General features: G+C 34.4%; 1 protein-coding gene across 3 annotated transcripts in view; it reads right to left on the bottom strand.

The window, feature by feature from the left end:
* The window catches only part of CEP112 (centrosomal protein 112), a 519949-nt gene that overhangs the window by 279968 nt on the left and 225686 nt on the right, over positions 1–14295 (bottom strand). For all 3 annotated transcript variants that reach the window (XM_053568367.1, XM_053568366.1, XM_053568368.1), the window contains one exon: positions 11132–11267. In XM_053568367.1, coding sequence (XP_053424342.1) covers positions 11132–11267 — 136 coding nt within the window. The remainder of the gene's footprint in view (positions 1–11131; positions 11268–14295) is intronic.

Here is a 14295-nt window from a genome sequence, read left to right as displayed (position 1 = left end):
ATCTTGGGTGCAAAAACCATACTTTATTTACTACAGTTTGATAGTAGTCTCAATATCCAGCAGTTTGAGTTCTCCAGCTGTATTCTTCTTCAAGATTACTTTAGCTATTTTTAGTACTTTGTATTTCATACACATTTTAGAATGAAGGGAAATTGTGAGTCCCCTTCACTTTCCCCCTAAAAGTGCTAAGACTTTGAAATATAGAATTGTGCTGATTCTATAGATTAACCTGAGAAGTGCCACTTTTATAACATGGAGACTTCCAAACCACACACATGATATATTCCTCAGCTTACTTAGGTCTTCTTTAGTTTCTCTTGACAACATTTTCTAGTTTTCGGAATAGAGGTCTTATGCATACTTTGTTAAAGGTACATGAAGCTGTTTTATATTGTTATAAATGGTATCTTTTTCAAATTTTATTTTCTATTTGTGCTGGTAGATGGTAATGAAATTGATTTGCATTTCTGACCTTATATATAATGAGAAACTCAGTCACACAAAGCTGGGCATGGGGTATGCAGATATTTAGATGAATTACTCATTGGACTACCTTAGATGTCGCCCCTCTGTATTCCCTTAATCACCTATTTACTCCACTACTTATATCATCTATTATAATCATATGTCTTACATGTGGTCTATCACACAAGCCACAAATATGTCTGTAAATAATCTCTATATCCCCAGAATCTCCAGTATTGGCTTGCATAGAGAAGGTATTAACAAAATTTTTTATAAACAAATGAAAAGAAGAAATCAAATCTGTTAAATCCTCTGGCCAATAAGTCAATGAAACAAAGTATTAAATACACAATGTTACCATTTTCACAAATTAGCCAAATGCAGAGAATGACATGTTTTCATCCTGACATTCTCAGCAGATTTTTTTTTTTTTTTGGCTCATTTTGCTTCTGCAAAAGAGAGTAACAATTGATGAATATTATTAGGAAAATGCTTCACTGCTTCACTTACTATTCAGTTAAGCACTTAAAGATAATTCCTTTTGCTTGTTTTGCTGGTTTTTTGTTTTATTTTGTTTCTCAAAGCCAAATACTTATATATTGTCTTTGGATTTTTTCATTTAGAATTGATTAATTATCACAATGCATTCTATTTAATCATTTTAAATACATTCTAAAATTTTACCTCTACTACCTGATCTCATTTAAAGACAAAATTTAAAAGAGTAGATTTCTTCATATTCATCAAAAGGTAACTGAGAGAAAGTGCTTCTATTTATACTGTGTCTTTTATTATCTTAAAAGTAGTCTAAAAAACTTATTTAAAATTACATGACAGCGGGGGCCTAAAAGGACACTAGGACAAAGGCATAAGTAATAATAAATGGTCCGACGATCATTTTTTTTTTTTTTTTTTGTAGAGACAGAGTCTCACCTTACCGCCTTCAGTAGAGTGCCATGATGTACACAGGACTCACAGCAACCTCTAGCTCTTGGGCTTCCGCGATTCTCCTGCCTCAGCCTCCCAAGCAGCTGGGATTACAGGCGCCCGCCACAACGCCCGGCTATTTTTTTTTTGGTTGCAGTTCAGCCGGGGCTGAGTTTGAACCCGCCACCCTTGGCATATGGGGCTGGCGCCTTACTCACTGAGCCACAGGCACCACCCTCATTTTTGTTTTTTAAATCTGTTCATTATCCAACAAATAACAACAGAAATAGATCCAGATAGCATTCTTGCTTCCTTGTTAGCTGAGAATTTTTTCATTAATTAAACAGCAATAACAGGATGATGAACTAAACTTAAAATCTCTAGGGATGCAAAGAACTGTTTAGCCAGTCTCAACTGTGCAAGGACCCAGAATCAACTCCACTAGCCAACAGTCGTGGTTTTCAGAGTTTTGTTTTCATGGTAAACCCAGTATGTTTGCCAGGTATGAAGTTAAGATATATATCTAACAACAATAAATAAAAGGGAAAGAATTTAAAGCCAGATATTTAGCATTATTTAATGAGGATGTATTTTCAAGAGGAGAAAAATAAACTAGAAAAGTCAAGCGGCTAGTGGAAGCCCCAGGAGGAACGAGTTAACTGACATTCAAGCAATTGGTTTACAAGATTAAAAAGTTTCACTTTAGGGCGGCGCCTGTGGCTCAGTGAGTAGGGCGCCAGCCCCATATGCCGAGGGTGGCGGGTTCAAACCCAGCCCCGGCCAAACTGCAACCAAAAAATAGCCGGGCGTTGTGGCGGGCGCCTGTAGTCCCAGCTGCTCGGGAGGCTGAGGCAAGAGAATCGCTTAAGCCCAAGAGTTGGAGGTTGCTGTGAGCCGTGTGACGCCACGGCACTCTACCGAGGGCGGTACAGTCTCTACAAAAAAAAAAAAAAAAAGTTTCACTTTAAAATTGCTGCCAATTCTTCAAAGAACATAGTTGTGTTTCTCAGCCATTTATTTGTTTCACAGAGAACAGGTAAATATAGAACAGTATTTCTTTTAAAAATATGATTGTATGCATATGTAGAAATATTTCTAACAGTGATACATTTTCACATTAAAATATGCACTTCTTACACAAATAATTGCTGACAGCTAACACTTATAGCAGATTTCACCATTGGAGTATAGATTAGGTTATTATTTAAACAATGTTAAGTGAGATAAAATGGTCTTCAAAGTGAAAGAAACAGTGAGAAGCATTTTTTTTTTAAGTTTAAGTCTGTTCTACTTTGTCTCATGGGCCTCATTTTTGAAACAGCAATCCTCTTTCTAAAACAAACTCTAAGCTTTTATTTTTTAATTCAAAATCCCATTGTTTGCTATCTGCAGCAGTTTCCAAATGGAAAAAGATGCCCTACAGCTCTGCTGGCTTTTACACAAAATATTTCTGTAAGAAGAGAAAAGCAGTGCAAAGTAAGAACCAAAAAGGAAGACTCTTAAAAATATCAACTATGAAAGAATCTAAACACATTATGATTCTCCAAATAACTAAACTTCTGATTTTCTACATAGAATTTGAGCTATATCAGATTCACATTTTTTAATCAACTGATGGTCTGCAAGAGAAGTCTTCTAATTTACTGTTTTTTCACATACATGTTTTAATAATTGGAAATCATTCAGATTTGCCCTGTAAGAATTACTAGACTGATTCTCCCCATGTGAACGGAGGATTCCTTTATCAATGGGGTCTCTTATTACTATACTCACACCAAGAGTGCTTGCTTTATTTCAGAAACCCAATTGCGCTTGGCTAAATTATGTGTAATTGAAACCACTGCTAAACATTTCTGCAACAGAAGACAACCAAAAAAATTTCCTGCCCATTGTTTGCCATCACTATTGGTTTTCAAGGAGTCTGATTTTAGCACCACTAGACAGATCAGGTGGTGAGAGACTGCTCACAAAGGACACAGGAATAGGGCCTGTGTGAAGGGAGTGGAGGTAGAGGGATCGAGAGGCGTGCACCGAATTGGTCCTTCACCAGATCATTTAACCATCCACAGAGATATAATATAATACCAAGAAGGCAAAGAAGAGGGACGGTCAAACAGGCCTGGCAGAACTGGTGAAGAAAAACAGAAGCAGACCATGACCTGGGCAGAGAACAGAACAGAAATGATATGAGGAGGGCACCAATTGAAATGGTAGTTCCAGAATCAATTCCACATCCCTGGCTGTCCTTATTAGGTAGCGGTGGTTCTTAATATAATGGTTTCTGAGATTACATTATACCCAGGACTTTTAGCTCCATCACACAAATAGGAGATCCCTTTTTTAACTTAAAAAAGTTATCATTTCTAGGTTATCTCCAATTTTTTTATATTTCCTAATTTTTTACAATAAACATTTTTGAGCACAAATCTTACACATTTTGTACTTCTAAAAAAATTAAGTCTTAGAACCAACCAGTAAACGATAAAGTGTTAATACAATCCTCCAGAGAGATTACATAGCATTACACTCCCACCAGAAAATATGTCAAACCACTTGTTTCTTCAGGCCTTCATGAATCTATCTGTCAGTTGGAAAATAGCTCAATGCAATAGTTATTTATTTTTTTAATAACTTACTAGTATAAATAATCATTTCTTATTGTCAATTTCTACAAAAAATTACATTGGGAGTTTGACAGAGATTGCATGGAGCTTATAGGTCAATTGGGGAAGAGTTGCCATTTTGACAGTACTGAATTTTCCAATCCATAAACAAAGACTACCTCTCCACTTAGATCTTTTAAAATTTCTAGAGGTGGAAGCTGTGTTAACCAGTTTGATGTAAGCATTCCAAATTGTATATAAAATCAGCACATTGTACCCCATAAATGCATTAATGCACACCATTATAATTTAATTTAAAAAATTTCTCTCAGCAATATTTTCTTGTTTCAACACTTACATCTTCAATTTACATCATTAGTTTAGTTGTAAATATTTTATTCTTTTTGATGCTATTGTGAATTACATTGTTTTCTTAATTTAATTTTCAGATATTATTCTGCTAGGACACAAAAGTGTGACAATATATTGATATTGTACCCTATAAACTTGTTTAAATCGTTTATTAGTTCAATATTACTTTTATAGATTTTATAGAATTTTTACCATACAAGATCATATATGATGCATTTAAACTCCTTTTTTTCCCAATCTGTGTACCTTATTATATACATTTTTGACTTGGTGCACTAGCTAAATAAAACCTCCAATATTATGTTGAATAGAAATGGCCAAAGTAGACACCTCTGCCTTGTTCTTAGAAGAAAAAACATTAAATTTTTCAACATTTATTTTATTAGCTGTGGGGTTTTCATAGATGTCCTGCATGAGGTTCAGCAAATTTGTTTCTAGTCCTAATTTGCCCGATTCTTTAAAAAAATTATAAACGGTATTGGGCTTTTCAAATGTTTTTTCTGTCTTCATCAAGATTATCATGTGATTTTGTCCTTTATTCTATTTAATATTACACAGTTAAATGTTAAACCAACCTTGGATTCCTGGGATACTACTTCATAGTGGTGTATAATCATTTTTATATGTTTCAGATTTTATATGGATTCAGATTACTAAAATATCAATAAGAGTTGTATCTATGTTCATGATAGACAAGAATCTGTTGTTTTCTTACAATACCTTTCTCCGAGCTCTGACATCAGAATAACACTGACCTCACAGAATGAACTGGAAAGTGTTCCTCCTCCATTTTCTAAAAAAGTATTGAAAGAATTAAAAGCATTTTTTTCTTTAAATATTTGATATAATTCACCAGTGAAGCCATCTGGCCCTGAGCTTTTCTTTGTAGGAAGATTTTTTTTTTTTTTTTTTTTTTGTAGAGACAGAGTCTCACTTTATCACCCTCGATAGAGTGCCGTGGCCTCACACAGCTCACAGCAACCTCCAACTCCTGGGCTTAAGCAATTCTCTTGCCTCAGCCTCCCGAGTAGCTGGGACTACAGGCGCCCGCCACAACACCCGGCTATTTTTTGGTTGCAGTTCAGCCGGGGCCGGGTTTGAACCCGCCACCCTCGGTATATGGGGCCGGCGCCCTACCGACTGAGCCACAGGCGCCGCCCTGTAGGAAGATTTTTAATTGGCAATTTACTTTCTTATTATAGTTTAATTCAAATTTTGTTGCTTCTAGATACAGTTTTGGTAATCTGCATCTTCCTAGGAATTTGTCCATTTCATTAAAGTTGTAGAATATTTTGGTTTATAGTAATATCATTTTATAGTCCTTTCATTTTCTATGGGATTGATTGTGGTGTCCGTCCTCTCATCTTTCATTAACTTTTAAAATCTGTATCTCCTTACTTTTATGATTTGTTTGGTCAATCAACCTAATATTTGTCTTTTTTTTTCTTTTTTTTTTGGCATGAGCCACTATGCCTGCTAGTTTCTTTATTTTTAGTAAAGACACCACGTGCTCTGGCTGGTCTTGAACTCCTGAACTCAAGCCATCCACCCATTTGGGCCTCCTACAGGCTTAGGATTACAGGCGTGAGCCACGGCGCCCATCCAGCCTTGCACTCTTTATTATTTCCTTTTTTCTGCTTTCTTAGACAGAAGCTTGCTTTGCTTCTCTGGTTTTCTTAAGGTGAAGTTTAGATTGCTGATTTGAGAACTTCCTTTTTGGATATAGGTGTTTAAAACTATAAATTTTTGTCCAACCCCTGCTTTAACTACATTCCATAAATTTTGATACGCTGTATTTTTGTTTTAATCAGTTTAAAATATTTTCAAATTTCCCTTGTGATATCTTCTTTGACCCGTGAGTAATTTAAAAGTGCGTTATTTAATTTCCAAATATGTGAGGTTCTCCCAGATTTTCCTTTTGTTATTTATTTCTTCATTTATTATTGTAGAGGTCAAAGAACATACTTTATATTTCAATTCTTTTAGATTTGAGACTTGTGGCCAAGCATATGGCCCATCCTGGATAATGTTCCACAAGTGCCTGCAGTCATTGGGCAGGGTGACTTAAATCACCACCCAAGTGTCAGACTCACCCTTGAGTGGCACAAGTACAAACAGAGCCAAGGCGGCATAGGAAAGGCTTTCAAACTTAATTAAAAGTGGAATTCATGGACAGAAGATGTGACAAGACTTTCCCTCTGAAACAAATTGGGTTGACAGTCTGCTAAAACAAAAAACTGAACATTATTCTTATCTAGAGAATTCTAACAGGACTCTGAGCTTACAAAACATTCATTATATACTCTTTCATTTTCATATTCTTTCATTGAGCAGGATTTTGAGATACCTCAATGCTGTTGTGTCAACATTCATTCCTTTTCAATGTTGAGTGGTACTCATTGAACATACCACATTTTGTCCATCCTTTCACTTTCTAAAGAACATTTTTGTTGCACAAGTTTTGAGCTTTTGTGAACAAATCTACTTTCAGTATTTGTGCATAAGTCTTTGGACATGTCTTTATTTCTCTTGATTAAATATGAAGGAATTGAATGACTGACTTATAGTCATTATATATTTAGTATTTTAAGAAAATGTGTAGTTTTTCAAAGTAGTTGTACTATTTTTCATACCCACCAGTAGTGTATAAAAGAGTTCCAACTGCGCCACATCTTTGCCACACTTGGTATAATCAATCAATCTTTATCATTTTAACCCTCTAATGAACATACTGATACCTGGCATCTCATTTGGTTTTTAATTTGCATTTCCCTGATGATGTTGAGCATCTTTTCATGTGCTGAGTAGTCATCTGTATATCTTATGTGAACCACCCAATCAAATCTTTTACCTATTTTTAATTTTTTGTCTTATTACTGAGTTGTAATATTTTCTTATATTTTAGATAAAAGTTCATTGAAATATATATATATATTATGAATCTTTTCTCCCAATTTCTAGGTTGATTCATTTCCTTTTATTGTTTTTTAATTGTGTCTTTCAAAGAACAAACGTTTTTAATTTTGATGAAGTCCAATGTAGCAATTTTAAATGAAATATAATTTCAAGTTTTACTATATTGCAGTGAAAAATATGTGTCCTCTGACATACTAAGTTTTAGAAATATATTGAGAGACTTTATAGAATACTGAGTTTCATAACTGCTTTAAGAGAGTATTGTCTCTAAATGATAGACAGCAGAAATATATGTAGCTGTAATACCATAAACTTTTATTAAGACCTTCTGTTTGGTTTTTTCCCCTCTGATCTGTCAAAGATGAAGAAAAATATATTAAAGCTTCCCATGGCTATCTATGTCCACTTCTCTATGTATTCTTAACATCTTTTTCATATTTAGATTGAGTAATCTTGACTTTAGAATGCAAAAATATATCCCCTTGTCCAGTTTATTGACTTACATTGATTCTAATTTGTATGGTAGTATTACACTCCTTTTTTTTTTTTTTTTTGAGACAAAGTCTCACTTTGTTGCCCTTGGTAGAGTGCTATGACATCACAGCTCACAGCAACCTAAAACTCTTGGGCTCAAGCAATTCTCTTGCCTCAGCCTCCTGAGTACCTGGGACTACAGGCACTCACCACCAGGCCTGGCTATTTTTAGAGATGAAGTCTCGCTCTGGTTCAGGCTGGTCTCGAAACCATGAGATCAGGCAATCCACCCTCCTTTACCTCCCAAGGGCTGGGATTACAAGCATAAGCCACCACGCCCAGCACATTCTTACTTCTTTTTTGTCATAATATGTGACATATTTCCATCATTTTAAAAATATTATCTTCGTATAACTTTATTTGTATCTTTTACGAACAGCATATTCAGGAATTTAAATTTGCTTATCAATAACATTTTTTACTAGAAAATTTTAACCTATGAATGTTTATTATCACAATGATATACTCTGTCTTATTTTGGACATCTTGTTTTGTTTCTGTTTCTGTTTCTTTGGTAGTATCTCCTCTCAAGTTTGTTTTCATCTTCTAGGGACTTTATAAAAATGTGTATTGTTAATTTCATTAATACATATATTTATATATTTTAAAATTATTTCAATCTGCATTTCCTTAACTTTGAGAGTCTCAGATATTTATGACAAAGAGTTTTAACATAATATGCTCGTCAAACCCTCTCACTATCCACCTATTTTTTGATCTTTATTAATATAATTTAGGGATTTGAATTCAAGATGTTATTAAATTTATATTTTCTTTGTAAACTGTTGTTTAATCAAAAAACATTAGCATTCTATTTTATAAGCAGATTTATAACCTATTACTTAAACTTTTTCTACTTTTTTGGGTTCCAGTGTTCTCTATTCATATTCATTTTATTTAATGGTTTCCTTATGTGTTGGAAGTATTATGCTTAATTTCTGGATTAGTTCATGTGTGTTCATATAATTTTTTCAAAAAAAGTAATAAATGGCTTATATTCTGTGAGCTTTTATATATACAAAAATGTATTTCTATTGATTTTTCCAAGTGGAAATCTCCTTGGCTGTATATAAAACTGAGTCACAATTTTTTTTCTTTCAAACTGTAAAACATTATTCCATCATTTTTCTAATTTCTTTGCCAGTGTCATCCTACTTAGAAACTTGCAGGATAATCACTTTTATTCTCAAGGTTTAATTCTTTTTCCAGGACGTATTCAGGCTTCATTCATTTTACGTGATAAGTGGCCTATTATAAAGGTACTACTTTTCTGAATTTTTTTTCTGAATTCTACAGATAATTTTCAGAAGTGTGCTTTTACTTGTGAGGGCTAATGCAGAAGCCTGTTCCTTATTCTAAAGAATGTTTTCACAGGTTCCATGTTGTCTGCTTGCTTTTTCTCCTTACTTACTCTTGAATTCTGTGATCTCTTAATTTTATATCATCATCCCCAACAAAAGCAGTTATTGAGCCAAAAATGCCTGTCACAGCTATGGTCTTAGCACCTCCAAATGTCTATTTCTGAGCCTCAAATTCTTGACAGTATACTTGAAAATTCTTGCCTGGGGCCTTTTCCATCAAAATTGTCTCCATTCCTTTAATTTTAAGCCTATCACAAAGCTTCTGGATGCAGCATCATTGAATATTTGGACCAAACTTATATGCTAGGGTCTGGGCCTTGATTGCAACCTTAGCAGGGACTGAAAGTCTCCACTTTCCAGTTCAAGATCTTAGCAGGAATCTAGCTTTTGCCTCAGCCAGGGTGTGGCAAACACAAAGAATGAGCTCTCAGACTACCCTCAGGGACCAAACTCACACAAATCAGTGTAAGCGGAAATCAGAATTGAGAAAATAAGACCAAAAATAAACACAGGTCCAACCCCTACAGGGGTTTATGACACCTTTTTTTTTTTTTCAAATTGCCCATGGGATTTTACTACGTATGTGCTTAGGACTCCTAAAGAAAATAAGTTCAGTTGAAAATAAAATAAAAAATAAGTACTGCAATATTCTTTCTAAACAGTGAAAAATAAACTCAATATATCTTAATAGAGAAACTGATAAATAAAATATGATATATTCATATAATAAAATATATTTAGCCTTAAAGGATTATGCTAAATCAGCATGGTTAGAACACAGGTATACTACTATATTAAATATAAAAGAGCAAACAAGAATAATATACAAAATCTGTTAGTAATTATCTAATTTTTAAAAAACAGAAAAACAAAACAATTATATATGGCTATGGAATGATATTATGTATACATAACACATATACATATTAAATATGGATATTATATATACATATAAAATATAAAAACAACTGAATCAATACATTTATCCCTCAGTATCCATGGAATATATTTCTAGGACCCCCTATAGATACCAAACTCCACAAATGTTCAGTTTCCTTATCCCAACTGGCATATTTCCATAAAACCTATGCACATCCTCCTGTATACATTAAATCGGCTCTAGATTACTTCTCAAACCTAATATACCTCATACAACATCCACATATCACTCCCTTCACATGGATTCAACATAGTATGCTACATAAATTTAAGTCTTTCCTTCCAGAACTTTAGCAAATTTTGTTTTCCAAAACAAAATGGGCTATGAAACCCATGGATATGGAGGGCCCACTGTACACACTAAACTAATTACCATAGTTTTCTCAGAGTGGAGAGGAAAGACTAATGTGATGAGACCTGAATAAAAGAGTAAACTAAAACTTCACCTGAAAGTTTTTGTGTGATATAACCATAGTGTTAACAAGTATTGACTCTTCATAATGGTATCTAGGCATTTGTAATAATTCCCTTTATTCTTCCAAAAAAATTTTGTTCATAACTGAAAAGAATTTATCACTTATCCTATATAAGAACTGGAGACAGCATCTATCTATCCTTCTGAGCTGTCAACTGAACACAGTTTGCAGTAAATGGTCAATAAAACACTATTTATGAACCAAGAAACACAGACATGGTTAACTTGAGCTATTGCACTAAAGAAACTGATCAGTCATGGGATTTTTCTTGTAGGCTGACCTATCCTCCCAGCCAAGACACATTCTTGCTATTACTACATTTTAGAAGAAACTTCTAAATTATTCTGGCATTGCTTTAAGGATGAATCAAGGGGTGATGATATCCCTTTCTCATTCTGAATCTCTGACCCAACTGTATGGCTAATTTTGATAAAGCTTTTTTAAAAAGTGAAATTTTTCTGTCATATTTAAGGTAAGAATATACCTTCCTACTTTTAGAGAGTGACTTTTATAAAGTATAGTGTGGCTGCCTCCCTACCTGATCTTTCATTTCAGCATAGACTTTCTCTGAGTTCAGTTCCACCTGCCGCTTAAACTCTTCCAGAGCAGCATCTGCCTGCTGGGCCTGCAACCTCTGAACTTCAGTCACACGAGTGAGCTGCTCCTCTTTTTCCCTAGAGAAGTTCAGAAAAGCACCAGAGTTAAAATATAGAAGAACTAGGCTTGAATAAAAGAACAATATTTAACTCTCTCTAAAAGGAAATTCAGATTCAATTTTTTTCATCCAAATTCTATAAAACTTCCCTTTAAAAAGTTGAAAATAAAATAATTTGTCTCTGGAGAAAAAGCATATTATGTATGCTTTTAAGTCTTTCTGTAATACATATTCTGATGAAGGCAAAACCATTTTCAAAGATTTTCCTTAAAAAAAAAAAAAACTGTATAAAATCATGTGTCTCCATCAACTAATGAATGAATAAACACAATGTGGTATATCCATACAATGGAATATTATTCAATTATAAAAAGGAATAAAACTCTAATACATGGTACAATGTATATAAACCTTAAAAACATTAAGCCAAGTGAAAGAAGCCAATCACAAAAGGTCACATATCATGTCATTCTATTTACATGAAATATCCAGAGTAGGTAAATCCATGGGGACAGAAAGTAGATTAGTTATTTGTAGGAGGTGGTCAAGAGGGGAAGGGAACAATTGCTAACAGATATGGAGTGACGAAAATATTCTAGAACTAGATACTGGTGATGGTTGCATAACCTTGTGAATATACCCACCAAATTGTATACTTTTAAAAGGTGAATTTTATGACATATGAATTATATCTCAATTTCTTTGAAAACCAGTGTAACAACAGAATGCTATTGGTCTACCAGCACTTGATCTGCAGGGCACTCAGCCCAATAGAGCAACACAGTGCCTCAATTATTTTCCTGCCCTCTGGTAGATTTGCCCAAAAGAACTGATAAGCATCGCGTTTCTTCCTACCTCAACTCTAAACTACACAGTTGAAAGAGTCCAATAAAACAAAAGAAATCTTTGCATATTCATAGAAAACAAGGCTTTTGTTTCTAAAGGCATACAAGTTAATAATAATTAATACTGAGTTCTGACGGGGCACCAGGCACTGTGCAAAAGATGTTTATATGCCTCCTTTCATTTATTCTCACAGTAAACCTGTGTAAGAGAGTTATTATACCCTTACTTTTACAGAACGGGAAACTGGGGCTTAGAAAATATTTCCAAGGTGACACACCTCAAGTAATAGGTCAAGCCAGGATTCCAGCCCTGGCAGTCTGTTTCTAGAGTTCCTGTTCTTGGCTACTACACTATGTTGCTTTCCTGATTTTCCAGATGCCATAGGTTAAGATTAACTTGGCTCACCTTCTCTAAATGGGAAAGTTTACACATATATAAAACATTATCTTATTACCAGCTGTAACACTGAAGAATGCTGGGGATAGATGAGGTAATTTAACTCACCCAAATCAAATTTACAAAAAAAATCATAATGGGGGAAAAAGACAATTCTAAACTATCATGCCATTGTCTTTTAAGAGGTGAGCAAAAAGTAATTTGAGCTTTTGGGGGGTTACTCAGATTGGAGTTTGAACACTGAAAAATCCAAAATCATTTCTAGGCTTTTTAATAAGAACATACATGTAATATAAAGTATCAAAATATCATACAAACTTCCTCCCCCCAAATGAAAATCTTTTCCAAAGCTTAAGTGGTCAAAAGACTGCTCAAAAGACACTAAGAGAAAGTGTCACCTAATTCCCATTTCAGCAAGACTCTCCTGCCCTTTTATAATGAGGTAATGTTTATAGAAATTAGCATTTCCTCCCCACTTCCAGCCCCTGACTGCACCCATGTATTGGGACAGGGCTTATCTACAAATAAACAACTCTTTGTTTACAGGCTGAGACAATACACCCTGCATCTTCCCTTTAGTTTTCATTTTAAGAACTACTTGTGTCTGTTTTTATCTCTTCATGTCCATCTACCTGAAGATGACAGTAATTACTGAAGCCCCCTGATAAACAAAGCAATTTTCCCACTGAAATCCCTCTTTCTCGGAGTGTCTGTTTTACAGGCATGGTCACCATGTTTATGACCTGCAGGGTTTAATAATGCCAAAGGTGTGTGATGCCCTGCATGAGAGCTAAGCCATTCCAGACCAAGATGCATGCCAGATGTGGCTCCCAGTTACTGCATTTCAGTTACTGCATTTTAATAGTAATAGGGTATAGGCTTCTGCAAGTTTTTAAAAGCTTTTCTCTAAGTTGTCCACTTTTATGAACAGGAACCTAAATATCATGTTGTCCACCACTTTTATATGTTAACTGGTTGTTAAGTTCTAAGGCCTTAATATTAACTGGTTGTTAAGTTCTAAGACCTTAATATTCGCAATGCTTTCTCTGCCACATAATAGTAATATTACCTCATAGATAATGGTGATTAATAACTGGATATCACATTGAATGCTGATTCCAAGGGCATCACTATATAAAAGACTGAGGACCCTGATGACTACGGAGAATTTTAATTTGGCCTGGTGCATTTTCACCCTTTCTATATTAATCTGCCCAAGAATAGGAAGCCTTGAGTTGTATTTATGTAGGGTTTCCTTGGTACAAACATTGACTAATTTGTTTGAATATTCAAATATTTAAATATTAAAACAGCATATGGGAACAACATCAAGTCATATAATTTGTATTGGGTATCCCATGGTCTACACCTGGGTTAGCAAATAGATGTTTCTGGTGTGATGGTCCCATCTGGCCAGAAGGGGCTGCCTGGAATGCTCTATAGCAAGGATTCTGAGGGCTGGCTTAGAGGGAAAGGCTGCTGTTGGTGGCGAATGGTAGCCTCATTGCAGGGTATTGGGGTTACGCAGGGCAAGAGCTGTTGTAGCAAAGGTTTACCTTTGCACAGCCAGTTTTTCCATAAATAGAAAAGAAAGTACATCGGACAATATTTGAAAACTTTAAAAGTTTAAATTATATGTCACATAATTTTAAATTATGTACCATTCATTAGCCAAAAGAAAATTAGATAACATATTTATAAAAACATATGACTAAGGCTAAAATATCAACTTTGTTCTATCCATGTTAAAAGACAGTTGTTTTATAATTTAATTCAATAATTCACATGAGCTATTTAATGTAAAT

The sequence above is a fragment of the Nycticebus coucang genome, chromosome 18 (assembly GCF_027406575.1).
Source record: "Nycticebus coucang isolate mNycCou1 chromosome 18, mNycCou1.pri, whole genome shotgun sequence".
NCBI classification, from domain to species: domain Eukaryota; kingdom Metazoa; phylum Chordata; class Mammalia; order Primates; family Lorisidae; genus Nycticebus; species Nycticebus coucang.
The sequence above is the reverse complement of the archived record's forward strand: the minus strand, read 5'-3'. Positions and strand labels throughout refer to the sequence as shown.